Source organism: Panthera pardus, unplaced genomic scaffold (genome assembly GCF_024362965.1).
Source record: "Panthera pardus isolate Hobbes unplaced genomic scaffold, ASM2436296v1 HiC_scaffold_2, whole genome shotgun sequence".
NCBI lineage: Eukaryota > Metazoa > Chordata > Mammalia > Carnivora > Felidae > Panthera > Panthera pardus.
In genome coordinates this window covers 130,025,599-130,051,753 of record NW_026526765.1, presented here as the reverse complement: position 1 = coordinate 130,051,753, position 26,155 = coordinate 130,025,599, and the positions used below count along the sequence as shown (strand labels likewise).

At 37.5% G+C, this 26,155-nt stretch overlaps 1 protein-coding gene across 1 annotated transcript in view; it reads right to left on the bottom strand.

Moving 5' to 3' along the window:
- Positions 1 to 2,678: 2,678 nt before the first annotated feature.
- Positions 2,679 to 26,155, bottom strand: part of MEIKIN (meiotic kinetochore factor) — a 78,640-nt gene continuing 55,163 nt past the window's right edge. Inside the window, exons 12-14 of the mRNA XM_053907509.1 lie at positions 21,849 to 21,968; positions 12,267 to 12,390; positions 2,679 to 3,006 (exon numbers count right to left, since the gene is read on the bottom strand). Coding sequence (XP_053763484.1) covers positions 2,975 to 3,006; positions 12,267 to 12,390; positions 21,849 to 21,968 — 276 coding nt within the window. The 3' untranslated portion in view covers positions 2,679 to 2,974. The remainder of the gene's footprint in view (positions 3,007 to 12,266; positions 12,391 to 21,848; positions 21,969 to 26,155) is intronic.

Genomic DNA, 26,155 nt, shown 5'->3' with positions numbered 1-26,155 from the left:
ATATGATGAACACTGAAAAATACCCCTTAGATTATCATCAAGAAGATTGCTGGTAACCTTGAGGGGAGCAATGTCAGTGGAGAATGAGAGTTGAAGCCAGACTCTGTGTGTATTGGGGGCAGGTGGAGGAGGAGGATGTGCTGAGGAGTGAGGGATAGGTGTGAAAGTAGCACTCTTTAGGAAATTTGGGTGTAAGAGGGTGAAGAATGGGTATGTAGAAGAACATAAGGAGTCAAGGGAGGATTTAAAATGTAAAATGGGTCAACATTTTAAAATGCAGGTTAGAATCTGCAACAACATGGATGGAACTAGAGGGTATTATGCTAAGTGAAACTGGTCAGAGAAAGACAAATATATGACTTCACTCACATGTGGAATTTAAGATACAAAACAGATGGATATAGGGGAAGGAAAGCAAAAATAATAGAAAAACAGGAAGGGACAAGACATAAGAGACTCTTAAATACAGAGAACAAAGGGTTGCTGGAGGGTTTGTGGGTGGGTGGGGGATTGCTAAACGGGCAAGGGGTGTTGAGGAAGACATTTGTTGGGATGAGCACTGGGTGTTATATGTAGGGGATGAATCACTGGAATCTACTCCTGAAAGCATTATTGCACTATATGTTAACTAACTTGGATGTAAATTAAAAAATAAAAACAAATAATTTAAAAAAGTAAAAAGTAAAATAAAATGTAGGTCAGAAAGCAACATTAGAGTAGAAGATGTTGTAGATAACTTTTATCTGGAAAGTCTGGGCATTATATCCTTCATAGAAACACATGCTATATATACAATATGAGAAAAGAGGCCATTAACAAGTGAACAAAGCATGATGAATTACACCTTGGAGAAGTGAAAAAACACTCCAGTTAAAAATTTCTAAATGAAAATGACATAACATCTGCCCTTTCATGCATTTTTAACTGTTTTCCTGGGGACTTATGACCTGAGATTTCTTTTTCATGAGGTATAATTAGAAAAATTTAAATGCTTGAAATTAATATTAGTTATACACTGAAGTAAGGGGTCCAGTCCCATTGTTAACTGTTTTTAGATCACAGACAACATTGAAAATGTGATGAAAACTATGGAGACCCTCTTTCCAGAAAAGAACTCTTTTTATAATGCTCTTCTAGGGAGGTTCACTGAAGGACCTCGAGACCTACCCACAGATATAAAGTGAAGAATACAACCTTCTTGTAGGATTTGCCAACAGTAATCTGCTTTGGACTTCTCATATCTTCTAGATAGCAATCTAAAGCTTATTCAACTTTCCTTTCTCTTAATAATACTTTAAGTCATACCTCCACCCCTAAGCCTTGAATGTCAATTGCAACTCCTTCCATCTCACTTTTCTCTATGCTCTAGCTGATAAAACAAAGTGGATTTAAATAGTCCTGCCTTCAGATCCAGGCTCTGGCACTTTCTAACTCACATCAGCCTGGTGTAAGTATTAACCTCTCTCTGAGCTAACTCTATTTTCCTTATCAGCAATACGAAGTAAGTACTTATTTCCTCCAGCCCCACTAGGCCCAGCCTAAGAATCAGGTGTCATTCTTTCTCCTAAGAACCTACCACCTGATTAGAAACTATCAAGTATAATTTGCCCTTTCCCTTCCCACTTGGATTATAAACTTGAGAGTTTCTTTTCCCCTCACTGCTTGTCACATTTCTGCTTTTAAAACCAAGTTGTTCTGTTAGTTGAATACTGATTTAAAATTCAAATCTAGGGGCACCTGGCTGGCTCAGTCGGTAAAGCATCTGACTTCGGCTCAGGTCATGATCTCACAGTTTGTGAATTCAAGCCCCAAGTCAGGCTCTGTGCTGCCAGCTTGCTCAGAGCCTGGAGACTGCTTCCGATTCTGTGTCTCCCCCTCTCTCTGCCCCTCCCGTGCTCATGCTCTGTCTCTCTCTCTGTCTCTCAATAATAAATAAAAACGTTAAAAAATTTTAAAACCATTCAGATCTAAACTTGGTTTTAGCCACCATCTTCAATGATGTTTTCTACATTTCCTAGTAACTTTCCCGTATTTCACCTCCAGATGGAAACGTGAAATAGAAATTAAAAATAGTTTTGTTAGTTGCTTAAGACCTTGTCAAGTAATTTACAAAAATATCTTCATGGAACTCATCTTTAAAAATGAATGCTATACTGGTTACATAACCTCAAATTAATCCATTGATTTTAGAATTTTCTTTCATATTGAAGCAGCTTTGAAAATTTGACTTATTTACTTTTATGTATAAAAACATTAATAAACCATTAAGAGTTACAATTTCACCAACAGTTATACAACTGATGTTCTCTGACAACAGAGCTACTGCTTTTTAGGAAGGGCGGTGTAAAGACGCCACAACAAGTAATATCACACATACACAAACACAAAAAATCCTACAGATAGTATTAGCTAAAGGTTTGAGGATGAGGTAATATATCAAATACTTAGTGTATGATTGATTGTACATATTATACATTCCCTGCTTCAGCAAACTTGAGTATAGAGTTTCTTTCAGTCAGACCTGGAATTAGGTCTCTCACTCATGTGGTTTCAATTAAGTTCTGTTAAAAATAGCTTGTAATATAAGCATTTTCATTTTTAGTGCTTCAACAACTTTAATACTTTTAATTCATACAGAGGATAAACTTTGGGAAAAACACAAAGGAAGTTACACAGTATTCTGGTACTTGGCTTTTTATAAACAGCTAACATATCTAGTTAGTATACAGTCTTTTAAGATATTTATTCTTATTTTACAATACAAATACACATATTTAAGAAGATACAGAAGAATGTTTCTTTACAGACTAAATTATAAGAATCTTGGTAGAATTTAAACACCAGGATATATCACAAATAATTAGAGAATTTTGATTTTTGAATTACATATAATTTCAGGCAGACATTCTGCTTTATGGACTTTGGCTTCACATTCATGCATATCTTCAAAGTGGTGAAAATTCAGCCACAGCTGCTACATCCTGCCATTTGTTTTTATTATAATATCTGGAGAAAAAATACAATAATAGATTATTCCATATATATCACAAGAAGGTGACCAATAATTATTAATAACCAGTCTCTGGGGGCATGAGCTCTTGACACCCAACCAATATAGTTTCACTCTGTCCCTTATTAAACAAACCCAGAGGCCATTTAAAAATAAAAATAAAAATAAAAAGAGGAATACCTAGCACACTCCTTCCTGGACATGCTGAGGTTACTCTCTGAAGTCAGACAATGACATTCCACTGGGAAGTCCAGCAAAGATGGCTGACAGTAGCCAACACAAGGCCTCTAACTCCAGCCATATAACCTGGAGGAGTCGATCTAGCTGTGCTCCTCATCCCTGTCCTCCTCAGCAACCACCCAGCAAGAAGATCCTCACATGTCCCTACCCACCCTTCCTTTGTGTTCTACTCCTCTATGCTGTAGCTAAACCCAGGATCTTCCTAATACAGGATTTTGGGATTCATAATCTATCCTCTGATCCCTACTAAAGACTTGGAGTATCTTCTCAGAGTCCAATCTCAACTCCAGCCGAATGTAACTACTTTCAGTTCCTTAACTACCTGATGATACTTTAAGCCCCTGTGCTTCTATTTATCATGGTGCCTCTGCCTAGAAAGCCTATGCTCAGAATGCCTCTGAGGGCTTCAGATCATCCTTCAAAGCATCTCCCTATGTATCCCAACACAGTCCTACATATGTGAAAGTACCTATTGGACTTGTTTTACCTATGTGACTTCCTTTATGAGATTACAAATTTCATAAAGACAACTATGTCTTTATCTCAATATTACCAACCACTAATTTCATCTAACATATGACATCCAGTCAATGAACTTATTGAATAAATGAACCAATTAACTGCAGAACTTCATCTTTTTTGACATCGAATCAACAAGAAAAAAAGTGTCTGTTTAAATATAATACAGAATCCCAATGTATAAAACAAAGAGAAGCAAAACTGTTATGTATAGATGAGCTGAAAAACTCAGAGCCCTATCTACTCTACCCCACATGCCTTATTTGACAGCTACCCAAACTAATGAAAACCAAGAAAGCTAAGTTCTAATTCTGATTCTGCCAGTAGCTGTGTGAATATGAACAAATCACTTATTCATCTGGCTAAGTCATTTTTATTACATGTAAAATAAGCAAAATAGACCAGATCATTAAAAGGCTATCAAATTTTAGTGCTTACTGGAATCACTTTGAGAGTTCTTCAAATTGTGGATTCCTATGCCATATCTCTAGAGAATGTAATTTTCCAGGTCTGAAGTAATTCTGGTGTAGGTGGTCAGAGGGCCACCCATCAAGAAACCTTGGACTGGATGTTACTGAAGGCCTCTTTCACATGGATGTACCATTCTCAAACTTCTATTTACGCATACCACCTCATCTAGCACTTCTCTTTTGGATTCCTCTTGTGGTTCACTTTCACCACTTTTTTTCCCCTCTAATCAGCATTATTAGTGGTCAAACATCATAATGAGCAGGGGTCCTAGACCATCAAAAGTAAGCTTCATACTGCAGTCCTGATTAGATAACTGCCAAACTAGCTAAAACGTTAAATGCCAGGACTAAAAATAGGCCGTTACATGTTCAAAATAACACGATCACTAGTTAGCTTGGGGCTTTGCTATTTTTACTAAAGGAAAGGCACAGACAAATGGCCAGAAGTTGAAAGGGAATTACTTAAATGAAGAGGCTGCCAAATGAGGTGACAGTCTAGAAAGAAGCCAGGAGGTGGCATAATTGGTCAGCATACATCAAGGGGTCTCTCTCAATCAAATTAAAAATTTCAGTCTAAACACTTGGAAGAACTTCCCAGACACATTTTAGTATTGATTTGTTGCATACTTAAGCCCAGAATTGTGATATTATCTCATGTCATAGACTAATATCCACAGCCATAAAATTAAAAGAAGTTTCTCTATTTTTATTTTATTAAAAAATTTTTTTAAGGTTTATTTATTTTTGAGAGACAGAGAGAATCCCAAATCCTAAGCAGGCTCCACACTATCAGCCCCAATGTGAGGCTCAAATTCATGAACCATGAGATCATGACCTGAGCCAAAATCAAGAGTAAGATGCTTAACCAACCAACTGAGCCACCCAGGTGTCTCTCTGTTTTTATTTTTTAACTTTTTTTGTTACACCCAAAAAAATGTACATATATGTACTACAGAGCTTGATGGGTTTTCACAAACTTACCATATCTATGTAACCAGCATTCAGATAATGAAACAGAACACTACTAGCACCCTAGAATTTCCTCTCATAATGCTTTCTATTTAATAGTCACTCCCTAATGAGGACATCCACTATAGTGATTTTCATCATAGTTTAGTTTTACCTAGCTTGGTACTAAATATAAGTAATGTGAAATGTACTCTATTGTGTCTGGCTCCTTATGTCATCAATATTGTTGCATGTAACTGCACATTGTTGATGCTCACTGCTACACAGCACTCCCAATGAAAATGAATGTAACACAGTATTGATCCATTCTACTGCTGGTGGGCACTTGGATTATTTCCTGTTTGGGTCTATTATCCAAGTGCTTCTATGAACATTCTAGCATACATCTGTTGATGAACATATATATACACATTATAGTTGGATATACTCTTGGAAGTGGAAATGATGGGGCTCCATGGCCCAGGAAAATGGAATTGCAGGGTATCTTTTCATCTCCGTGAAATTTCTATGGTCCTAGTGATATGAGAAATATACCTCCTAAAATAAATTGTAAGTTATTGCTCCTCCTACAACCAAAAACTGATAAGTTGTTGCATCTGGCCCCTCCTACTGGGTCTTTTCAGATTTTGAAGTCAACACATACCTCATCTGAGTATACTACTTCAACCCATTTACCAAGTACCTAAAGGCTACTGGTTTTGAGGAAGCCTTAGAATAGGAGAAGGTTCTACAACAGGTACAGGCTACTGAGCAAGATGCTCTGACACTTGTACCAAAAGATCTAGCAGATCCAGTGGTTCATGAAGTGTCAGTGAGAAATATACATGTTTTATTGGATCCTGTAGGTGAATCACAGCACACAGGTCCTTAGGATTTTGGAGCACATCTCTGGCATCTCCTGTGAACAACTACTATTTTTTTTTTGACAAACAGCTTTTGGTCTGCTACTGGGCCTTAATAGTGACTCAATACTTAACCATGGAACACCAAGTTACAAAGAGAGCTAAGCTGCCCATCACGAATTATGCACAGTCTGATGCACCAAGCCATAAAGTTGGTTGTGCAGAGCATCACTACACTATCAAAGAGAAATGGCATATATGAAACTGAGCTCGAGCCTGAAAGGGACAAGTAAGTTAGATGAGGAAGTGGCCCAAATGCCTATGGTCCACACTACTGCTATACTATCTTCTCTCTCCCCGCCTGTACTTTTGGCATCATGAAGAATTCTCTCTACAATCAGCTTACTGAAGAAAAAAAAACGCCTCAGACTTGGTTTACAGATATGCAGGCACAACCTAAAAGCTCCTTTCTGTGGCATCCTTGAAGAAAATTGGTGAAGGTATATTCTCCCAGTGGGCAGAAAGAACTTCAAGAAATATATCTCAATGTTCCCTTTGTTAAAAGGAAAAATGGCCAGATACGTGGTTATATACTGATTCATGGATTGTGGCCTATAGTTTGGCTGGACAGTTAGGGACTTGGAAGGGACATGACTGGAAAATTAATAACAAGAAAATTTAGAGAAGAAGCATATAGATAGATTTACCTGAATGGGCAAAAAATGTGAAGATATCTGTGTTCCCTGTGACTACTAACCCAAGGATGATCTCAGAAGACAAAGACTTTAGTAATCAAGTAGATAAGAAGACCCATTCTGTAGATACCAGTTAGCCTCTTTCCCCAGCTGCCTCCATCACCAACTGGTAAACTAATGAACAAAGGGGCCATGGTGGCAGGGATAGTGGTTATACATGGGCTCAGCAGTCCACTAAAACCAACCTGGCTATCATCACTGATGAATATTCAATTTATTAGTAGGAGAGACCAACACCTAATTCCCAATAAGGAACAATTCCCTGGAGTGATCAGCCAGCTACCAGGTGGCAGGATGATTACCTCGCACCACTTTCATCATGGAAGGGACAGCATTTTACTCTTACTGGAATAGACACTTACTTTGGATATGGATTTGCCTTTCATGCATGCAATGCTTCTGCCAAAACCACCATCCAAGGACTTAGAAAATGCTTTATCCACCTTCATGGTATCCCGAAGAACATTGCTTCTCATCAAGGAACTGACTTCACAGCAAAAGAAATGTGGCAAAAGGCCCAAGTTCATATAATTCACTGATATTTCCATGTTCCCCACAATTTTGAAGCAGCTGACTTGACAGAATAGTAGAATGGCCTTTTGAAGACTTAGTTAGAGTACCAATTAGGCAGCAATATCTTGCAGGGCTGGGACAAGGTTCTCCAGAATGTTGTATACGTTCTGAATCAGCATCAAATATATGGTACTATTTCTCCCACAGCCAGGATTCACGGGCGCAGGAATCAAGAAATGGAGGCGGAACTGAGATCACTCAGTATAACCACTCGTAACCCACTAGCAAAAATTTTTTGCTTCCTGTTCCCATGACTTTATGCTCAGCTGTCCTAGAGGTCTTAGTTCCAAAGGAAGGGATGCGTCCACCAACAGACACAACAATGATTCTATTGAACTGGAAGTTAAGACTGCCACCTGGCTGCTTTGGGCTCCTCAGGCCTCTGAATCAACAGACAAAGAAGAGAATTACTGTGCTGGTGGGGTGACTGATCCTGACTACCAAGACGAAATTTCCTCCACAATGGAGGCAAGGAAGAGTATGTCCAGAATACAAGAGATTCCTTAAGGCATCTCTTAGTATTACCATGCCCTGTGATTAAGGTCAGTGGAAAATTACGACAACCCAATCCAAGCAGGACTAATGGCCTAGACCCTACTTAAATGAGGTATGTATCACCCTACGAGTTTAAGAACTATAACCAGCTGAGGTGCTTGCTGAGGAAGAAAAAAATATGAAATGGGTAGTGGAGGAAGGTAGTTATAAATACCAGTTATGTCCACATGACTAGTTTAAGCAAGTATCTTTGTTTTCTTCCCCCTCTTATTCCCATATCATCTAACATAAACTGTCTTAATAATAAATTCACTTTATATTATAGTACTTGAGTTACAGGATATCAAGAAGAGCAAACACCCCCTCCCCCCCAAGGATTTTGGATCCTCTTCTGGGAAAGGAATTAGCACATTTTGGATTGTATGTAGGACAGGTACATTATGTTGGGCAGAAATATGACTTTGTTACTGTCTTTATTTACAGATTAAATATGGTTTAAGGAGATGTGTATGAACACATACTTGACATGAAGTAGACTGTGATGGTTTGTTGTATGTGTCAATTTGGTTAGGCTATATTACCCAATTAAACTAAATAATAATCTTGGTATTGCTGTGGAGATAATTTGTAGATAAGTTTAATATCTATAATAACAGACTTTAAGAGATTATCCTTGATAATTGGGCCTCACCAATCAGTTGAAAGGCCTTAAGAGCAAAACTGAGGTTTCCCTGAGAAAGAAGAAATACTTCCTAAGGACTGCATCATCAGTTCCCACCCAAGAGTTTCCAGTCTGCCCTATAGTTTTCAGCCAGACCCTACAACTGCATAAGTCAATTCTTTGAAATACCTCTCCATATATATATATATATATATATATATATATATATATATATATATATGGGAAAAACCTTCTTTGGGAAGAACCTGACTGATATGTCATCTACTATTCCCTACCACCATGCTAATGTCATCAGAGACAGAGATAGAAAAAAGCCTACTATGGGGTCTCTGTCTTTGAAAACCTCATAACCTGAAGAATATGAAAAGTCAGCATTGTGAATTATGTGAGGTAGTAATATATTACTAAGTATCAAATGAGTAGCACTGAATTAAAAAAAAGAAAAAGACTTCTGTGGATTTAAGGAGTGCTCAGAGCAGACTGTGTAGCAGAAATGGGGACAAGGATCAAAAGCAAGCAGTTTAGTTGGATTGAGGTTTTACATAACCTATTAAATTTCAATTGCTTCATTGCCTGCTTACTCATAAAATGTCCCCAGGCTCCAATGATTAATCAGACATTCTGTCTGATATACAGTCAGGAGAATACAGAAAAACCTAAATTTGGAGTTAAAAAAAACCTCGAGAGATTGAATTCTTCTCTACCACCCAACAGCAGTAAAATCTTGGACAAAATGCATACTATTTTAAGTTCCATATTCTTTACATATAAAATGAGAATAATAATAAACATCTGTCTATTATAAAGCCATAGTAAGAAATAAATGAGATATAATACAAACTTAGCTCAGATCCTTTCACAGAGGAGGTGCTCAACCAATGGTAAGTGAATGTAAAAATATATGAAAAATATTTTCAGAAAGAATGCTACTAAAAGTGAAACCCTACTAGCAAACCAGATTCAACAATACATTAAAAGAATTATTCACCATGATCAAGTGGGATTTATTCCTGGGATGTAGGGCTGGTTCAATATCCACAAATCAATCAATGTGATACATCACATTAATAAAAGAAAGGATAAGAACCACATGATCCTCTCAATAGATGCAGAAAAAGCATTTGACAAAATACAGCATCCTTTCTTAATAAAAACCCTCAAGTAAGTAGGGATAGGAGGAACATACCTCAAGATCATAAAGGCCATATATGAAAGACCCATAGCTAATATCATCCTCACTAGGGAAAAACTGCGAGCCTTCCCCCTAAGGTCAGGAAAATGACAGGGATGTCCACTCTCACCACTGTTACTCAACATAGTGTTGGAAGTTGTAGCCTCAGCAATCAGACAACACAAAGAAATAAAAGGCATCCAAATCATCAAGGAGGAAGTCAAACTTTCACTCTTTGCTGATGACATGTTACTCTATGTGGAAAACCCAAAAGACTCCCCCAAAAAACTTCTAGAAATGATCCATGAATTCAGCAAAGTCACAGGATATAAAATCAATGTAGAGAATTTGGCTGCACTTCTACAAACCAACAATGAAGCAAAAGAAAGAGAAATCAAGGCATGAATTCCATTTACAACTGTACTAAAAACCATAAAACCCCTAGGAATAAACCTAACCAAAGAGGTTAAAAATCTATACACTGAAAACTATAGAAAGCTTGTAAAAGAAATTGAAGAAGACACACAAAAAAATGGAAAAACATTACATGCTCATGGATTGGAAGAACAAATATTGTCAAAATGTCAGTACTACCCAAAGCAATCTACATATTCAATGCAACCCCTATCAAAATTACACCAGCATTCTTCACAGAGCTAGAACAAACAATTCTAAAATTTGTATGGAACCAGAAAAGACCCCAAATAGCCAAAGCAATGTTGAAAAAGAAATCCAAAGCTGGAAGCATCACAATTCTGGACTTCATGCTATATTACAAAGCTGTAATCATCAAGACAGTATGGTACTGGCACAAAAACAAACACATAGATCAATTGAACAGAATAGAGAACCCAGAAATGGATCCACAAACATATAGCCAACTAATCTTCAACAAAGCAGGAAAGAATATCCAGTGGAAAAAAAGACAGTCTCTTCAACAAATGGTATTGGGAAAACTGGACAGCAACATGCATAAGAATAAACCTGGACCACTTTCTTACACTATACACAAAAATAAATTCAAAATGGATGAAAGACCTAAGTGTGAGAAATGAAACCATCAAAATCCTAGAGGAGAAAACAGGCAGCAACCTCTCTGACCTCCACCAAGCAACTTCTTACTAGATATGTTGCTAAAGGCAAGGGAAATAAAAGCAAACATGAACTACTGGGCCTTCATCAAGATAAGAAGCTTCTACACAGTGAAGGAAACAATCAGCAAAACTAAAAGGCAACCGATGGAATGGGAGAAGATATGTGCAAATGGCATATCACATAAAGGGTTAGTATCCAAAATCTATAAAGAACTTACCAAGCTGAACACCCCAAAAACAAATAATCCAGTGAAGAAATGGGCAGAAGACATGAATAGACACTTTTCCAAAGAAGACATCCAGATGGCTAACAAACACATGAAAAGATGCTCAACATCACTCATCATCAGGGAAATACAAATAAAAACCACAACAAGATACCACTTCACACCTGTCAGAATGGCTAAAATTAACAACTCAGGCAACAACAGATGTTGGCAATGCAGAGATGTGGAGAAAGAAGAACGCTTTTGCACTGCTGGTGGTAATGCAAACTGGTTCAGCCACTGTGAAAAACAGTATGGAGGTTCCTCAAAAAATCCAGCAATTGCACTAGTAGGTATTTATCCAAAGGATACAAAAATGCTGATTCAAAGGGGCACATGCACCCCAATGTTTATAGCAGTGCTATCAACAATAGCCAAAGTATAGAAAGAACCCAAACGTCCATCAACTGATGAATGCATAAAGATGTGGTATATATTATACATATACAATGGAATACTACTCGGCGATCACAAAGAGTGGAATCTTGTCACTTGCAATTATGTGGATGGAATCAGAGTGTATTATGCTAAAAAAATAAGTCAGTCAGAGAAAGACAAATAGTGTATGATTTCACTCATATATGGAATTTAGGAAACAAAACAGATGAATATAGGGCAAGAGAAGCAAAAATAAGATAAAGACAGAGAGGGAGGCAAACCATAAGAGACTCTTAAGTAAAGAGAACAAACTGAGGTTACTGGCGGAGTGTTTGGTGGAGAATGGGCTAAGTGGGTGATGGACATTAAGGAGGGAACTTATTGGGAGAAGCAGTGGGTGTTATATGTAAGTGATGAATCAGTAAATTCTATTCCTGAAATCATTATTATACTACATATTAACTAACTTGAATTTAAATTAAAAATGAATAAATAAATAAATAAATAAAAGTGAAACCCAATAACACTAAATTTCAAATAGTTGAAAACAGTATCCTAGATAAATATATTTAAATCAGTGGCATAAGCTAATTTTTCAAAAGATTAAGTATTTGACATTAAAAATTTTTTCTGGTCAGGTTCTGACACCTAATCAAACTTTTTATAATTTCACCATTTTCACTTTGTACAAGAGCTCTAAGAATACAATTTATAAGCAGACTTCCTGTGCGCATAAGGAATTTACCATGAAAGAATGTTTTATATCACCCAAAAAGTAGGCTCTGCATTCACACTATAGTACCTTGGGGAATATCTTTAGGTGGAGAATATTTTTTCTTCTTTACAACAACACCTTTACTTTTCACTTGTCTATTTCCTGGTGTTGCTCTAATAATACAACATATTTCTGATTTATTTGAAGGAAACTGAAAAAGAAAAAAAGCAGGTAATGCATAATTCTTCCAGGTACTATATTTGTATGTTGTTTTGTTTCAAAGGCAAATATTCTCAACATCCATATTTCATACATATTAACTATAGAAAGCATTTATGGAATGCTTACTCCACTCCAGACACTAATGAATCGGTTTGAAAACATTTGCTTATTTAATAATCACCAGAAGCAGATAAGGCAGATTATATTTAACCCTATTTGAAAATGAGAAACTTCAGTTAAAAGAATTTGGATAACTTATTTAAGGACACAGAGAGAGTAATGATAGAGTTAAGATTCAAGCATTCCAAAGTGTGAGAGCAAGTCTATATAATTTACTGAATTAAAACACAAATTTAATTTAATTCTGAGCCAAACACTAGATTTTCTTGATTTCTCAACTCAGTGAATTTTGACAGCTGCCCATCAAACAGACAAGACAGGCTCTAGATTAAAGTAACACACCTTACTTCTTAGAACTCAGAAGTAGAGATATGTATTTATCAAGGGCTCCTTACATTTTAGGTAAAGCTGATACAGAAACATCTTCTGCTGTAAAATTCATATCATCCTCTGTGGTGGATATCTGTTATTTTCCTGCCTAGCATCTTTTCCATTTTTTGGACTCTAAACAGTACCAGAGTTTTCTTGGAAGAATCTACTCATTCTCTTAGGCTGCACACCACCCTTTCCTTATGGCTCAGATGGAATTGATAGTACTTCTGGGTACCAAGATGGCTGTATGACCCAACCTAGCTGATCAACATATGTCATGCCCTGGGGGCACAGTGACTGGTTGAGACAAGAACATTGTAAATGGGCCAGGAGGAAGAAGGAATTGCTGAACTTGAGACTCTGGCACTAAGCCAAAATCCTTGAGGGGACTAAAGTGGTCCTAGATTGATACTTAATCCTTGCTATAGCTGTTGTAGTAGAAACAGATATAAATCCTCTTAGGGATACACACACACACACACACACACACACACACACACACACACACATATATACATATATAAAATGGATGGGATCCATTGATAGGATTTTTATCAACTAAGAGCAAGGAAATAAATGATCAGGGTCAGTATCAGAGTTGTTCTTCAAGATTCAGCTCAGAATAGTTCCAAGCAGAAATAAGAGACAAAATATATTTGACCTTATCTTCTAATTTTATTATAGCAATAATGAAATACCAAACTCATAACAAATCAAGCTACCATATATAAGACTGTACAGTATCAAACAATGGAGTTAAACCTATAGAACATCAGATATCAGAACTGCCAAATCAGAATAGAATAACAATGTATGAAATTATTAAAGAATTAACAATAGAAATCTCATGGATGAGCAAGCAACAAGAGACTATAGGAGTGAAAAGTAGATTTGAGAAAGAAACAACTAGAATGTCTTGAAATGAAAAATAAAATTGTTGAAATGCAAAATTCAATGGAGGTCTTAAGGAGCAAAATAGACACAACTGAAGAATTAATGTTTATTTATTTTTGAAAGAGAGAGAGAGAATCCCAGGCAGGCCTTTCATTATCATTTCAGAGCCCAACGCAGGGCTTGAATCCATGCACCATGAGATCATGACCTGAACCAAAATCAAGAGTTGGATGCTTAACTGGGCCACATAGGTACCCCAACAAATAAATGAGAAATATTAAATAGACTTTTAAAGATATGGAGGATAGAAAGATGCCTAACTTATGCCAGTTACCATTCCAGAGAGAATAAAACAGATAATAGCTGAGAAATTTCCCAAACTGATGAAAGACATGAGTACACACATTCAGGAAGCCTAAAATTCTAAGCAACATTACAATAAAAAAACAAAAGCAAACACAATACTAATCTTTTTAGGTATACATCCCAGTGAAATTATAGCACACCCACAATAAGAAGTACTTTATAAAGTCCGGAAAGTTTAACTTTAAAAAGTCCCCAAGACCACCACAGGCTTAATGATTTGCCAAAAGGAATCACAAGATTCAGAAAAGCTGGTATATTCACAGTTATGGCTTATGATACAATAGAATACAAATTAAAATCCACAAAAGGAAAAGGCATATAGGGGGAGTCCAGGAGAAAAAGTATACAGAGCTCACAATAGGATGATAAGCTTCCAGTTGTCTCTCCTAGTTGAGTCACATGGATGGTGTTTAATTTTCCCATGTGCAAAGTGTTGCCAACATCAGAAGCCCAGTAAACTTTGACTCAGATCCCAGTCTCCCAGAGGTCAAACTGATACAGAGGTAGCCCAAAGCCTCAGGTATCAAAAACAGGTTTTTACCATAAATCACATTGTTAGCATAAACTATCTGGCACGGATACTCAAAGGGGTCATAACTCTTACAAAGGACTCTTTAAATCTCAATAGTAAAAAACCCAACACAATTAAAAAACAGGGCAAAGGCTTTTCTAGACAGTACACCAAAGATATATAGATGGCGGGGCGCCTGGGTGGCTCAGTCGGTTAAGCGGCCGACTTCGGCTCGGGTCATAATCTCACTGTCCATGAGTTTGAGCCCCGCGTCGGGCTCTGTGCTGACAGCGCAGTGCCTGGAGCCTGTTTCGGATTCTGTGTCTCCCTCTCTCTGACCCTCCCCCGTTCATGCTCTCTCTCTCTCTGTCTCAAAAATAAATAAATGTTAAAAAAAATTAAAAAAAAAAGATATATAGATGGCAAGTAAGCATTTTAAATGATGTTCCACATGACATTTTCTCATCAAGGAGTGCAAATTAAAACAATGAGATACTACTACACACCTATTAGAATGGCCAATATCGGGACACCTGGGTGGCTCAGTCGGTTGAGTATCAGACTTCGGCTCAGGTCATGATCTTGAGGTTCAGGAGTTCAAACCCCGCATTGAGCTCTGTGCTGACAGCTCAGAGCCTGGAGCCTGCTTTGGATTCTGTGTCTACCTCTGTCTCTGTCCCTTCCCTGCTCATGTGCTCTCTCTCTCTCTCTCTCAAAAATAAATATTTTTAAAAAAGAGAAAAGAAAACAAGAAAGATTCCTATTAATGACCTCACCTTCTACCTTAAAAAAGTAAGAAAAGAAAACCAAATCCAAAGTAAGCAGACAAAAGAAAATAACATGAGAGGAGAAATCAATAAAATAGAAAATAGAAAAATAGAGAAAAATCAATAAACCAAACTTCTAGCCATATTATTGAGGAAAGAAAAAAAATAAGACACAAATTATCAATATCAGGAATGAAAAAGGCTATATCACTACAGATACCAACATATTAAAAGGATAACAAGGGAACACTATAAAAAACACTTGACAATAAATTTGACAACTTCTAAAAAATAGACAAATTCCTTGAAATACACAAACTACCAAAGTTCACTCAAGAAGAAATAGGTAAGTTGAATAACCCTAAAGAGATTTTTTTTAAATGTTTATTTTTGAGAGAGAGAAAAAGTGAGAGAGTACGCATGTGTGGGCACATACATGGCAAAGAGAGAGGGAGACAGAGGATCTGAAGCTGGCTCCAGGCTGAGAGCTGAGATCCAGATGTCGGGCTGGAATGTAGGAACCATGAGATCATGACCCAAGCCAAAGTCGGATGCTCAACCAACTGAGCCACCAGGCCCTAAAGAGATTTTTAACGGTAGCTTATTTCATTAAAAAAAAAAAAAGAACTCCAGGTCTAGATGACTTCACTAGTGAACACTACTAAACATTGAAGGCAGAAATACTAGTTCTTTTCCAGAAAACTGAAGATGAAGGAGTACTTCCCAACTTGTTCTATGAGGTTAGCATTACTCTGATGCCAAACTCAGACACAGACATCAATCAATCAATCAATCAATAAATGAAACTAAAGACCCTCACCAACACTGATGGAAAAATTCTAAAAAATTTTTCACAAATTAAATATATCAATATATAAAAATAAAAATATACCAGGGGCACCTGGGTGGCTCAGTCAGTTGAGCAGCCAACTTTGGCTTGGGTCATGATCTCACAGTTCATGGGTTCAAGCCCCACATCAGGCTCTATGCTGACAGCTCAGAGCCTGGAGCCTCCTTCCATTCTGTGTCTCCCTCTCTCTCTGCCCCTCCCCTGCTTGCACTCTGTCTCTCTCTAAAATCAATATATTATACTCAATTCATAATCATCAACTCATCATATTAACAAACTAAAAAAGAAAAATTCTATTATCATCTTAATAACTAAAAAAAGTACATTTGGCAAAAATCCAGCATCCATTCCTGACAAAAACTCTTAAGTACATTAGGAAAAGGTGGGAACTTCCTCAACATAGGAAAAACTTATAGCTAAGATCATATTTAATGGTGAACTACTGAGTATTTTCCCTCAAAGTACAGAAACAAGGCAAGGATATCTGCTCTCCTCACTGCTCTCCCAGCATTGTACAGGAAAATCTACCTAGTGAAATTAGTCAAGAAAAAAAAAGGCATCTGGATTAAAAAGGAAGAGGTAAACCTTTTTTTCCACGACAATATAACTGCCCAAGGCCCAATGGAATCTTGGGGGTATGGAGGACTACTAGAACTAATAATTAAGTTTAGCAAGTTTACAATATACTTATGAATGGAATGTTTCTGTTCCCACAAAATTCATATGGTGAGGGGCGCCTGGGTGGCTCAGTCGGTTAAACACCTGACTCTTGACTTCAGCTCAGGTCATGATCTCACAGCCATGAGATCAAGCTCCATATTGAGCTCCACACTGAGCATGGAACCTGCTTGGGAGTCTCTCTCTCCCTTCCTGGCCCTACCCAACTCATACACATGCAATCTCTCTCTCTCCCCACACAAATAAATAAACATTAAAAAATATTAAATAAATAAATAATTAAAGAAATTTCATATGTTGAAGCCCTAACTCCCAATGAGACTATATTTGGAGATAGGCTCTGTGAGAGGGTGATAACGGTTAACTGAATTAATAAGGGTGAGGTCCTAATCTGAGAGTGCTGGTGCCCTTTTAAGAAGGGGAAGCAATACCAGAGCTCTTTTTCCTTTGTGCAAAGAGAGAAAACGCCAAGTGAAATCACAGCAAGAAGGTACACATTTACAAGACAGAAGAAAGCCCTTGGGGGAACTGAATAGGTCAACACCTTGGTCTTGGACTTGCCAAGCTCCATCACTGTGAGAAAATAAATTTCTGTTGTGGAAGCCACCCAGTCTATAGTATTTGATTATGGCAACCCGAACAGATTAATATGATGATCAATATACACACAAAAAAGTATTTTTATATGCTAGCATTAATAGTCAGATATTGAAATTAAGAATACCATTTACAATAGTATCAAGAATATAAAATACTGTCGTCAGGTGGGAAATGATGACATTAAGTGGGAATAATGACCCAAAGAGTGAAAACTACAGAATGTTTCAGAGAGAAATTAAAGACTCAAAAAATGGATAGCTTTACATTTTTCTTGGGTTGTAAGACTCAATAACGTCATGATGTCAATTATGCCCAAATTGATCTGTAGATTAATTCAATCCTAAATCAAAATTCCATCAGGATTTTTTTTCTTTTGGTAGAAAACAACAAGCTGATTCTAAAATTCATATAGAAATGCAAAGGACCTAGAATAGCCTAAACAATTGAAAAAGAAGAACAAAGTTAGAGGGCTAATACTACCTAATTTCAAGAATTGTTATAGTGCCACATTATTTAATACTATGTGGTACTTGTACAAAGCTAGACAAAAGATCAATAGAACAGAGTATCTGAAGCTGGCTCCCTGCTGAGAGCTGGGAGCCAGATGTGAGGCTCACTATGTTACACAACTAAAACTAATGTAACATTGTATGTCAACCATACTTAAAAAAAAAAAAGACTATTATAATAGGGTATTGCAATAGGGGAGAGAGACTGGACTTAAATCCAAATACAGCAAATACAGCAAGGGATTTACAGCTAACAAGCCGAATGGGGGAAGTCAGTAGTTGGAAAATTACTATGAAAAGACATCAAGGGTAAGGAGATTTTCGTAAAGATTTTCTGTGATACTGTGATTTTTAATAAGAAATATAGATTTGGTTTTTCCCCCCATTGCTGACACAGAGCTCCTAAAACCTTTGTATTTCCCTAAGTGATAACAACAATAAAAGTGTTTTTGTTAATGCGATGAAACTAAGAATGCACTTAAGAATGGGGGCTGCTTGCCAGGGGAATCGACCCTGGATTAGAGGGTTGGAATTTCTAGCCCACCCCATAACCTAGGTAGGGGAGAGGGACTAGAGGTTTACTCAGTTGTCAACGGCCAATGATTTAATCAACCATACCTACAGAATGAAGCTGTTACCAGCTAAACTCCAAGACCTGACCTCTACTGCTCACCTGCTTGTACCCACCAACCTTTGTCCCACATTTTCCCTGAAGCTCTTCTTTCCTGTTTATCTCTTAACAGAGGCAAAGAACCAAGGGGCATAGCCTGGAAGAAGACCTTCTAGGGCCAGACCACCCAGATCAGTTTGAGCATAACCACCCTGCCCCTGATTCACGCTTGTACAGATGAACTATGGAATGACCCAAGCTGTGAATGGCAGTTACCTTTACCTCATTATAACACTAAAATCTCTGCCCAAGGAGGAGCACAAGCCTCATTTACATAATTATATGATGTATGTACAAGCTTGTTTCCTTAAGTCGCATGCACCACCTTGTGCCTGCCTCCACATATGATGACAAAACTTCTTTACCTAAATATTCATCCTAACCCTAAATAAAAGGAAACCATTCACCATTTCTGGGGAGTCATGGCTTTGGAAGTTATTCCCCATGATCTCCTTATTTGCTGCAAATAAAGTTTCCTTTGTGTGACAACTCTACTTGGTATAGTTTCTACATGTGACTTACCAAGGAATAAACTCATGTTAGTTTAGTTACATAGCGTCCATAAAACCCCAAAAGTACAGGGTTCAGAGAGTATCTGGGTTCATGAACATATGGAGATTCATGGACAGTGGTGCCCTAGAAGAAAGCATGGAAGCTCCTTGCCCTTTCCCCATATAATGCCCTATGCATTTCTTCCATGTGGCTATTCCTGAATTATACTCTTTCAAAATAAACCAATAATACAGTAAGTAAAATGTTTCTCCAAGTTCTGTGAGCTACTCCAGTAAATTAATAGAATCCAAGGAGGGGGGGTCATGGGAACCTCTGATTTAAAGTCAGTTGATGAGAAGCAGAGATAACAATCTAGGCTTCCAAGTGGGATCTGAAGTGGAGGGTGGTCTTGTGGAATTAAGCCTTTTACCTGTGGAATCCAATATCTTTGGGAAGTGTCAGAACTGAGTTGAATTCTAGGACACCCAGCTGCTGAGAGGAGTATTGCTTGTTGGAGGTGTGGGGAGCCCCACTACACACACACACTTTGAAAATGGGTCCAGGAACCTAATTAGACCTAATAGGCTAGGGTGCCAAAGGCAGGCCAGGGGGATCAGATATCAAGGGTGGGAGATTCTCTGTAAACTGAGAAAATTCTTGCTAAAACTACATTCAGGATGGACACAGAAGCCCAAGGTCAAGGTCTAGTTAAGAAGAGGGCTCAGAGAAGCCTAACTAAAGTGTGATCAAGAAGAGAATCTTTGTCAATACAAATACTTGTATGTGAATGTTCCAGCAGCGAACCAATCCAAATGCCCCTAAGTGGGTGAATGGATAAACCTCTGTATACCACACAATGGAATACTACTTATCACTAAAAAGGGCCAAACTATCAATGCACTCAACAACATGAATGAATTTCAAAATAATTATGCTAAGTAAAAGATGCCAGATCAAAAATTCTCCAATCTCTCACTTGAGTAATCCCTAAACTCCAGAAAAATGTAAACCAATCTATAATTACCATAACTAGATCAGTAGTTGCTTGGGGGGTAGGGGCAGGAAGGACAAGATTAGTAAACAGGAGGAGGAAACTTTTGGGTTGATAGATATTTTCACTATCTTGATTGTGGTGGTGGTTTCACAGTTGCATACATATGTGAAAACTTTAAAATTATACACTTTAAATAATGTGCAGTGTATTGAATGTCAATTATTCCTCAATAAATATGCTTTAAAATTTATTTTATTTTTATTTTACTTTATTTTAGGTTTATTTTATTTTTGAGAGAGAGAGACAGAGCGTGAGTTGGGGAGGAGCAGACAGAGAGGGAGACACAGAATCTAAAGCAGGCTTCAGACTCTGAGCTGTAAGCACAGAACCCAACACAGGGCTTGAACCCATGAACCATGAGATCATGACCTGAGCCAAAGTCAGATGCTTAACCGAGCCCAGGCAGGCCTTTTTTATTTTAAAGAGAGAGCATGCAAGTGGGGGAGAGGGGCAGATGGAAAGAGAGAATCTTAAGCAGACTCTATACTTAGTGCGGAGCCTGACACAGGGCTCAATCACTGGGATCATGATCTGAGCTGAAATCAAAAGTCGGACACTTAACCAAATGAACCACCAGATGCCCCATAAGATGCTTTTTTAAAAAGGTAAAAGTCTCCCGTTTCACCTGACCTCTCGATATAATGTGCTATAGTCTCGTGTTTCCCTACTTCTTCCATTCCAAGTTCCTATTTCAATTTATTTTTACTTCCCTTCAGCCTCTTACACTACATTTTCTTTCTCTCTCTCTCTCAGAAAACTATCTCTTTAACTGCCTCTGGTCTCAGCTTTTTATAATCTGTTCTCCATCCCTGGAGCCAGAAGGACATATGATATCATCCCTTGTTCACAATTATTGGCCCCTCTCAGGAAAAAGATCCAAATTGTTTAATATGGATTAAAGACCCTTTGAAATCTTGGCCCTTATTTACCTTTAGAATCTCATCACCAGCTTTCTCCCCACCATCTGGATTCCCATCCTCACCCCAGGGACTCACTGAAAAGATCTGGCTACACTAAACCACTTCATATCCCTAAAATTTTGCCTTTTTATTTCTTTCTCCCTGCCTCTTTCTCTTACACTGTCCTTCTGTCTGTCTGCTCCCATGCTTCTTCTCTCTGGCTCTTTCTCTCCCCATACCCCACTTTCTGTTCCCTCTTTTTCTGCTTATCCCCTATCTCTACTCCCACCCCCATGGCACTTAGCTTGATGAGTTTTATGTTTTCTTTTATAATAAAGCATAATACTTCTGTGTATTCATCCTAACACAATGAAATTGGTGACCACAGTTTTTATGTTATAGATGAAATAGGTGTTTTGGATCAAAGTAGGTTAATACTGTTTCCTCTAGTTGTTTAATAACCCCAAGTCTTGACAATGCAAAGCATTCTGGCTGTGGCAGCCTAATATCTTTTATTTAGAATTGTAACTGATAGCTGCCTCCACATGTAGATGATGTTAGCCACAAATGAGCTACAGATTTCTTAGAGCATCTCATATACTAAGTACCTAATATGACAGTAATAATTTCTTTTAGTAATTGAAGGAAAAATTGAGAATACTAACCTCATTTGAAGAATTTTCTTGCAAACTTGACACTGGAAAAATTTCATTTGAATTAACATAAGTGCTGACATTTGGAAATAGTTCTTCAAAAGATGCTCTCTGCACTGAGGACAAATCAATCTATAAAAAATATATTACTCTCATAGAAGTGAAGTGCTGGAAAAGCAATTATTTTTACATACCTAAAGTTGAAATACTCTCTCATTAGAAGCATTTTCTTGTGAAAAAATATGGAGTTTCTTTCTAAGGTGATAAAAAGATTCTAAAATTGACTGTGGTGATGACTGAACATACCTGTGAATACACTAAAAAGCAGTGAATTTCACACTCTAAATAGGTGAACTGTATGGAATGTGAATTATATCTCAATAAAGCTGTTTTTAAAAAGCCCACAACAACTCTATGTAGAAAACCCTAAGTACTCCACCAAAAAATTGCTAGAATACATGAATTCAGCAAAGTCACAGGATATAAAATCAATGTGCATTTCTATACACCAATAACAAAGCAGAAGAAAAAGAATTCAAGGAATCAATCCCATTTCCAATTGCATTAAAAACAATAAGATACCTAGGAATAAACCTAACTAAAGAGGTAAAAGATCTATATTCTGAAAACTATAGAACACTTATGAAAGAAATTAAAGAGGACACAAGGAAATGGAAAAGTAGCCCATGCTCAGGGACTGGAAGGACAAACATTGTTAAAATGTCTATACTACCCAAAGCAATCTACACATTGAATGAAATCCCTACCAAATTACCACCTGCATTTTTCAGAGAGCTAGAACAAATAATCCTAAAATTTGTATGGAACCACAAAAGACTCCAATCCTGAAAAAGAAAAACAAAACTGGAGGCATCACGATTCTAGATTTCAAGCTATATTACAAAGCTGTAGTCATCAAGACAGTATGTTACTGGCACAAAAACAGACATAGATCAGTAGAACAGAGTAGAAAACCTAGAAATGGACCTACAACTATATGGTCAACTCTTCTTCAACAAAGCAGGAAAGAATATCCGATGGAAAAAAGACAGTGTTTTCAACAAATGGTGTTGGGAAAACTGGATGGCAACATGCAGAAGAATGAAACTGGACCACTTTCTTATACCATACAGAAAAATCAATTCAAAATGGATCAAAGACCTAAATGTGACAAAGGAAACCATTAAAATCCTAGAGGAGAAACACACACAGCAATCTCTGTGGCCTTGGTCACAGCAACTTCTTACTAGACACATTGCTGAAGGCAATGGAAACAAAAGCAAACATCAACTATTGGGACCTCATCAAGATAAAAACCTTCTGCACAGTGTAGGAAACAATCAACAAAACTAAAAGGCAGCCTACAGAATGGGAGAAGATATTTGCAAATGACATAGCTGAGAAAGGGTTAATATTCAAAATCTAAAAAGAACTTATCAAACTCAACACCCAAAAACCAAACAGCTCAGTTAAGAAATGGACAGGAGACATGAATAGACATTTTTCCAAAGAAGACACCCAGATGGATAACAGACACATGAAAAGATGGTCAACATCAGGGCACCTGGGTGGCTCAGTCAGTTAAGCATCTGACTTTGGCTCAGGTCATGATCTCACAGTTGGTGAGTTCGAGCCCCACGTTGGGCTCTGTGCTAACAAAACAGCTCAGAGCCTGGAGCCTGCTTCGGATTCTGTATCTCTCTGTCTCTCTTCCCATCCCCTGCTCATGCTCTGCCTCTCTCTGTCTCTCAAAAATTAATAAATGTTAAAAAAAATTAATAAAAAAATTAAAAAAAAAAAAGATGGTCAACATCATTCATCATCAGGGAAATACAAATCAAAACCACAATGAGATACCATCTTACACCTGTCAGAACGGCTAAATTTAACACCACCAGAAACAACAAGTATTGGTGAGGATGCAAAGAAAGGGGAACCCTTAAAAAAAAAAAAAAGAAAGGGGAACCCTTTTGCACTACTGGTGGGAATGCAAATTGGTGCAGCCAAAGAACAGTACAGAGGTTCCTCAAGAAATTAAAAATAGAACTACCCTACAACCCAGCAATTGTACTGTTAGGTATTTGCCCAAAGGATACAAATATACAGATTTGAAGGGGTACATGCACCCCGATGTTTATATCAGTATTATAAACAATAACCAAACCATGCAGAGAGTGCAAATGTCCATCAACTGATGAATGGATAAAGAATATTTGGTATATGTACCCAGTGGAATATTACTCAACCATCAAAAAGAATGAAATCTTGCCATTTGCAATGATGTGGATGGAGCTAGATGTATTATGCTAAGAGAAATAAGTCAATCAGAAAAAGACAAATACCATATGATTTCACTCCTATGTAGAATCTAAAAAACAAAACAGATGAACATATAGGAAGGGGGGGTGAGAGAGAAGAGAGGGAAACAAACCATAAGAGACTTTTCATGACAGAGAACAAACTATGGATTCACTGAGGGAGGTGGGTAGGAGATGGGCTAGATAGATGATGGTTACTAAGGAGGGCACTTGTGATAAGCACTGGGTGTTATATGTAAGTGATCAATCACTGAATTCTATTCTTGAAACCAATATTGCACTGTATGTCAACTAAAATTTAAATTAAAAAAAATAAAAAGTAAAAAAAAAATAAAAAGCCCACTACAAAAAAAGTGTTAAACATACAATTACTATGTGACTCAGCGATTCTACTTCCTCTTATAGGTATATACCCAATACAGTTGAAGACATATATTCACACAAAAACTTGCACATGAGTGTTCATAACAGTATTATTTTTCATAATGCTACCAAACTGACAAATTAGTAAACAAAATGTGGTATATCCTTGCCATGGGATATTATTCAGCCAGAAATAAGGAAGAAAGTACATGTTATAACATGGATGAATTTTGAAAACATTATGTTAACTGAAAGAAGGCAATTACAAAAGGCCACATATTCTATGATTCCAGTTATATAAAATAGCCAGAACAAGTAAACCTATAAAGAACCCTTTTCCTCAGCTTGAAAAACTGATCGATGGTTAATTCTCACACTCTATTCTACTAGGAGGGTGTTAAAGGTAACAATGTCAACATTGCTGGTGGTAAAAATGATGATAAATTGTATCCAGACTAGGAAGGGCTATAAATGAATTATGAATAAATGATAAATATACTATATGTAAATAACTCCTATGAAAAGCACCATACTTTGAATTTCCCTGACTCTTCATGTTTATTTATTTTTGAGACAAAGAGAGACAGAGTGAGGGTGGGAGGAGGGGGAGAGAGAGAGGCTCCAAGAATTTGAAGCAGGCTCCAAACTCTGAACTGTCAGCAAAGAACCTGAAGCAGGGCTGGAACTCACGAACTGCGAGATCATGACCTGAGCCGGAGTCAGATACTTAACCGACTGAACCACCCAGGTGCCCATGAATTTCCCTGACTTATAATCTGGCATGTCTCTTGTGGGGACCCTGGAAGCTATGTCTATGTGCTATCACAAAAGATACTAGATCTCATCTTCTTGTATCTGAGTTGTCCCCAAACTGCTAAGTAAACTGCTTCATGGACTTCTGTGAAAACTGATCCCACTAAAGAGGAACACCATTTCTGCCCTGCTTGCAAGTTGTATTCTTGTTGTTTACTTGAATATGAGAAGAACCCTAATTGGGTAAGAGCCAAATTCTAAGACTCTTATAAGAAAACAGAGGGGGAAAATTTAATGACATTGAATTGTGCAATGCACTCTTGGCTATGACACCGAAAGCACAGGCAAAGAAAAAATAGATAAATTGGACTACATATAAATTAAAGCTTTTGGGGTGTCTAGTGTGGCTCAGTCGGTTAGGTGTCCGAATTCAGCTCAGGTCATGATCTCATGGTTCATGAGTTTGAGCCCCACATGGGCCTCTCTGTTGTCAGCGGAGAGCCTGCTTTGGATTCTCTGTCTCCCTCTCTCTGCCCTTCCCCCACACTCTCTCTCTCTCTCTCTCTCAAAAATAAACATTTAAAAAAAAATGAATGCTTTTGTACAACAAAGGATACTGTCAACAGAATGAAAAGGTAACCCACAGAATGGGGGAAAATATTTGCAAACTATATATCTGATAAGAAGTTAAAATCTCAAATATATTAAAAAAAACTCCTATAAAACGGGAACCCTCTTGCACTGTTGGTGGGAATGCAAATTGGTGCAGCCACTCTGGAAAACAGTGTGGAGGTTCCTCAAAAAATTAAAAATAGACCTACCCTATGACCCAGCAATAGCACTGCTAGGAATTTACCCAAGGGATACAGGAGTACTGATGCATAG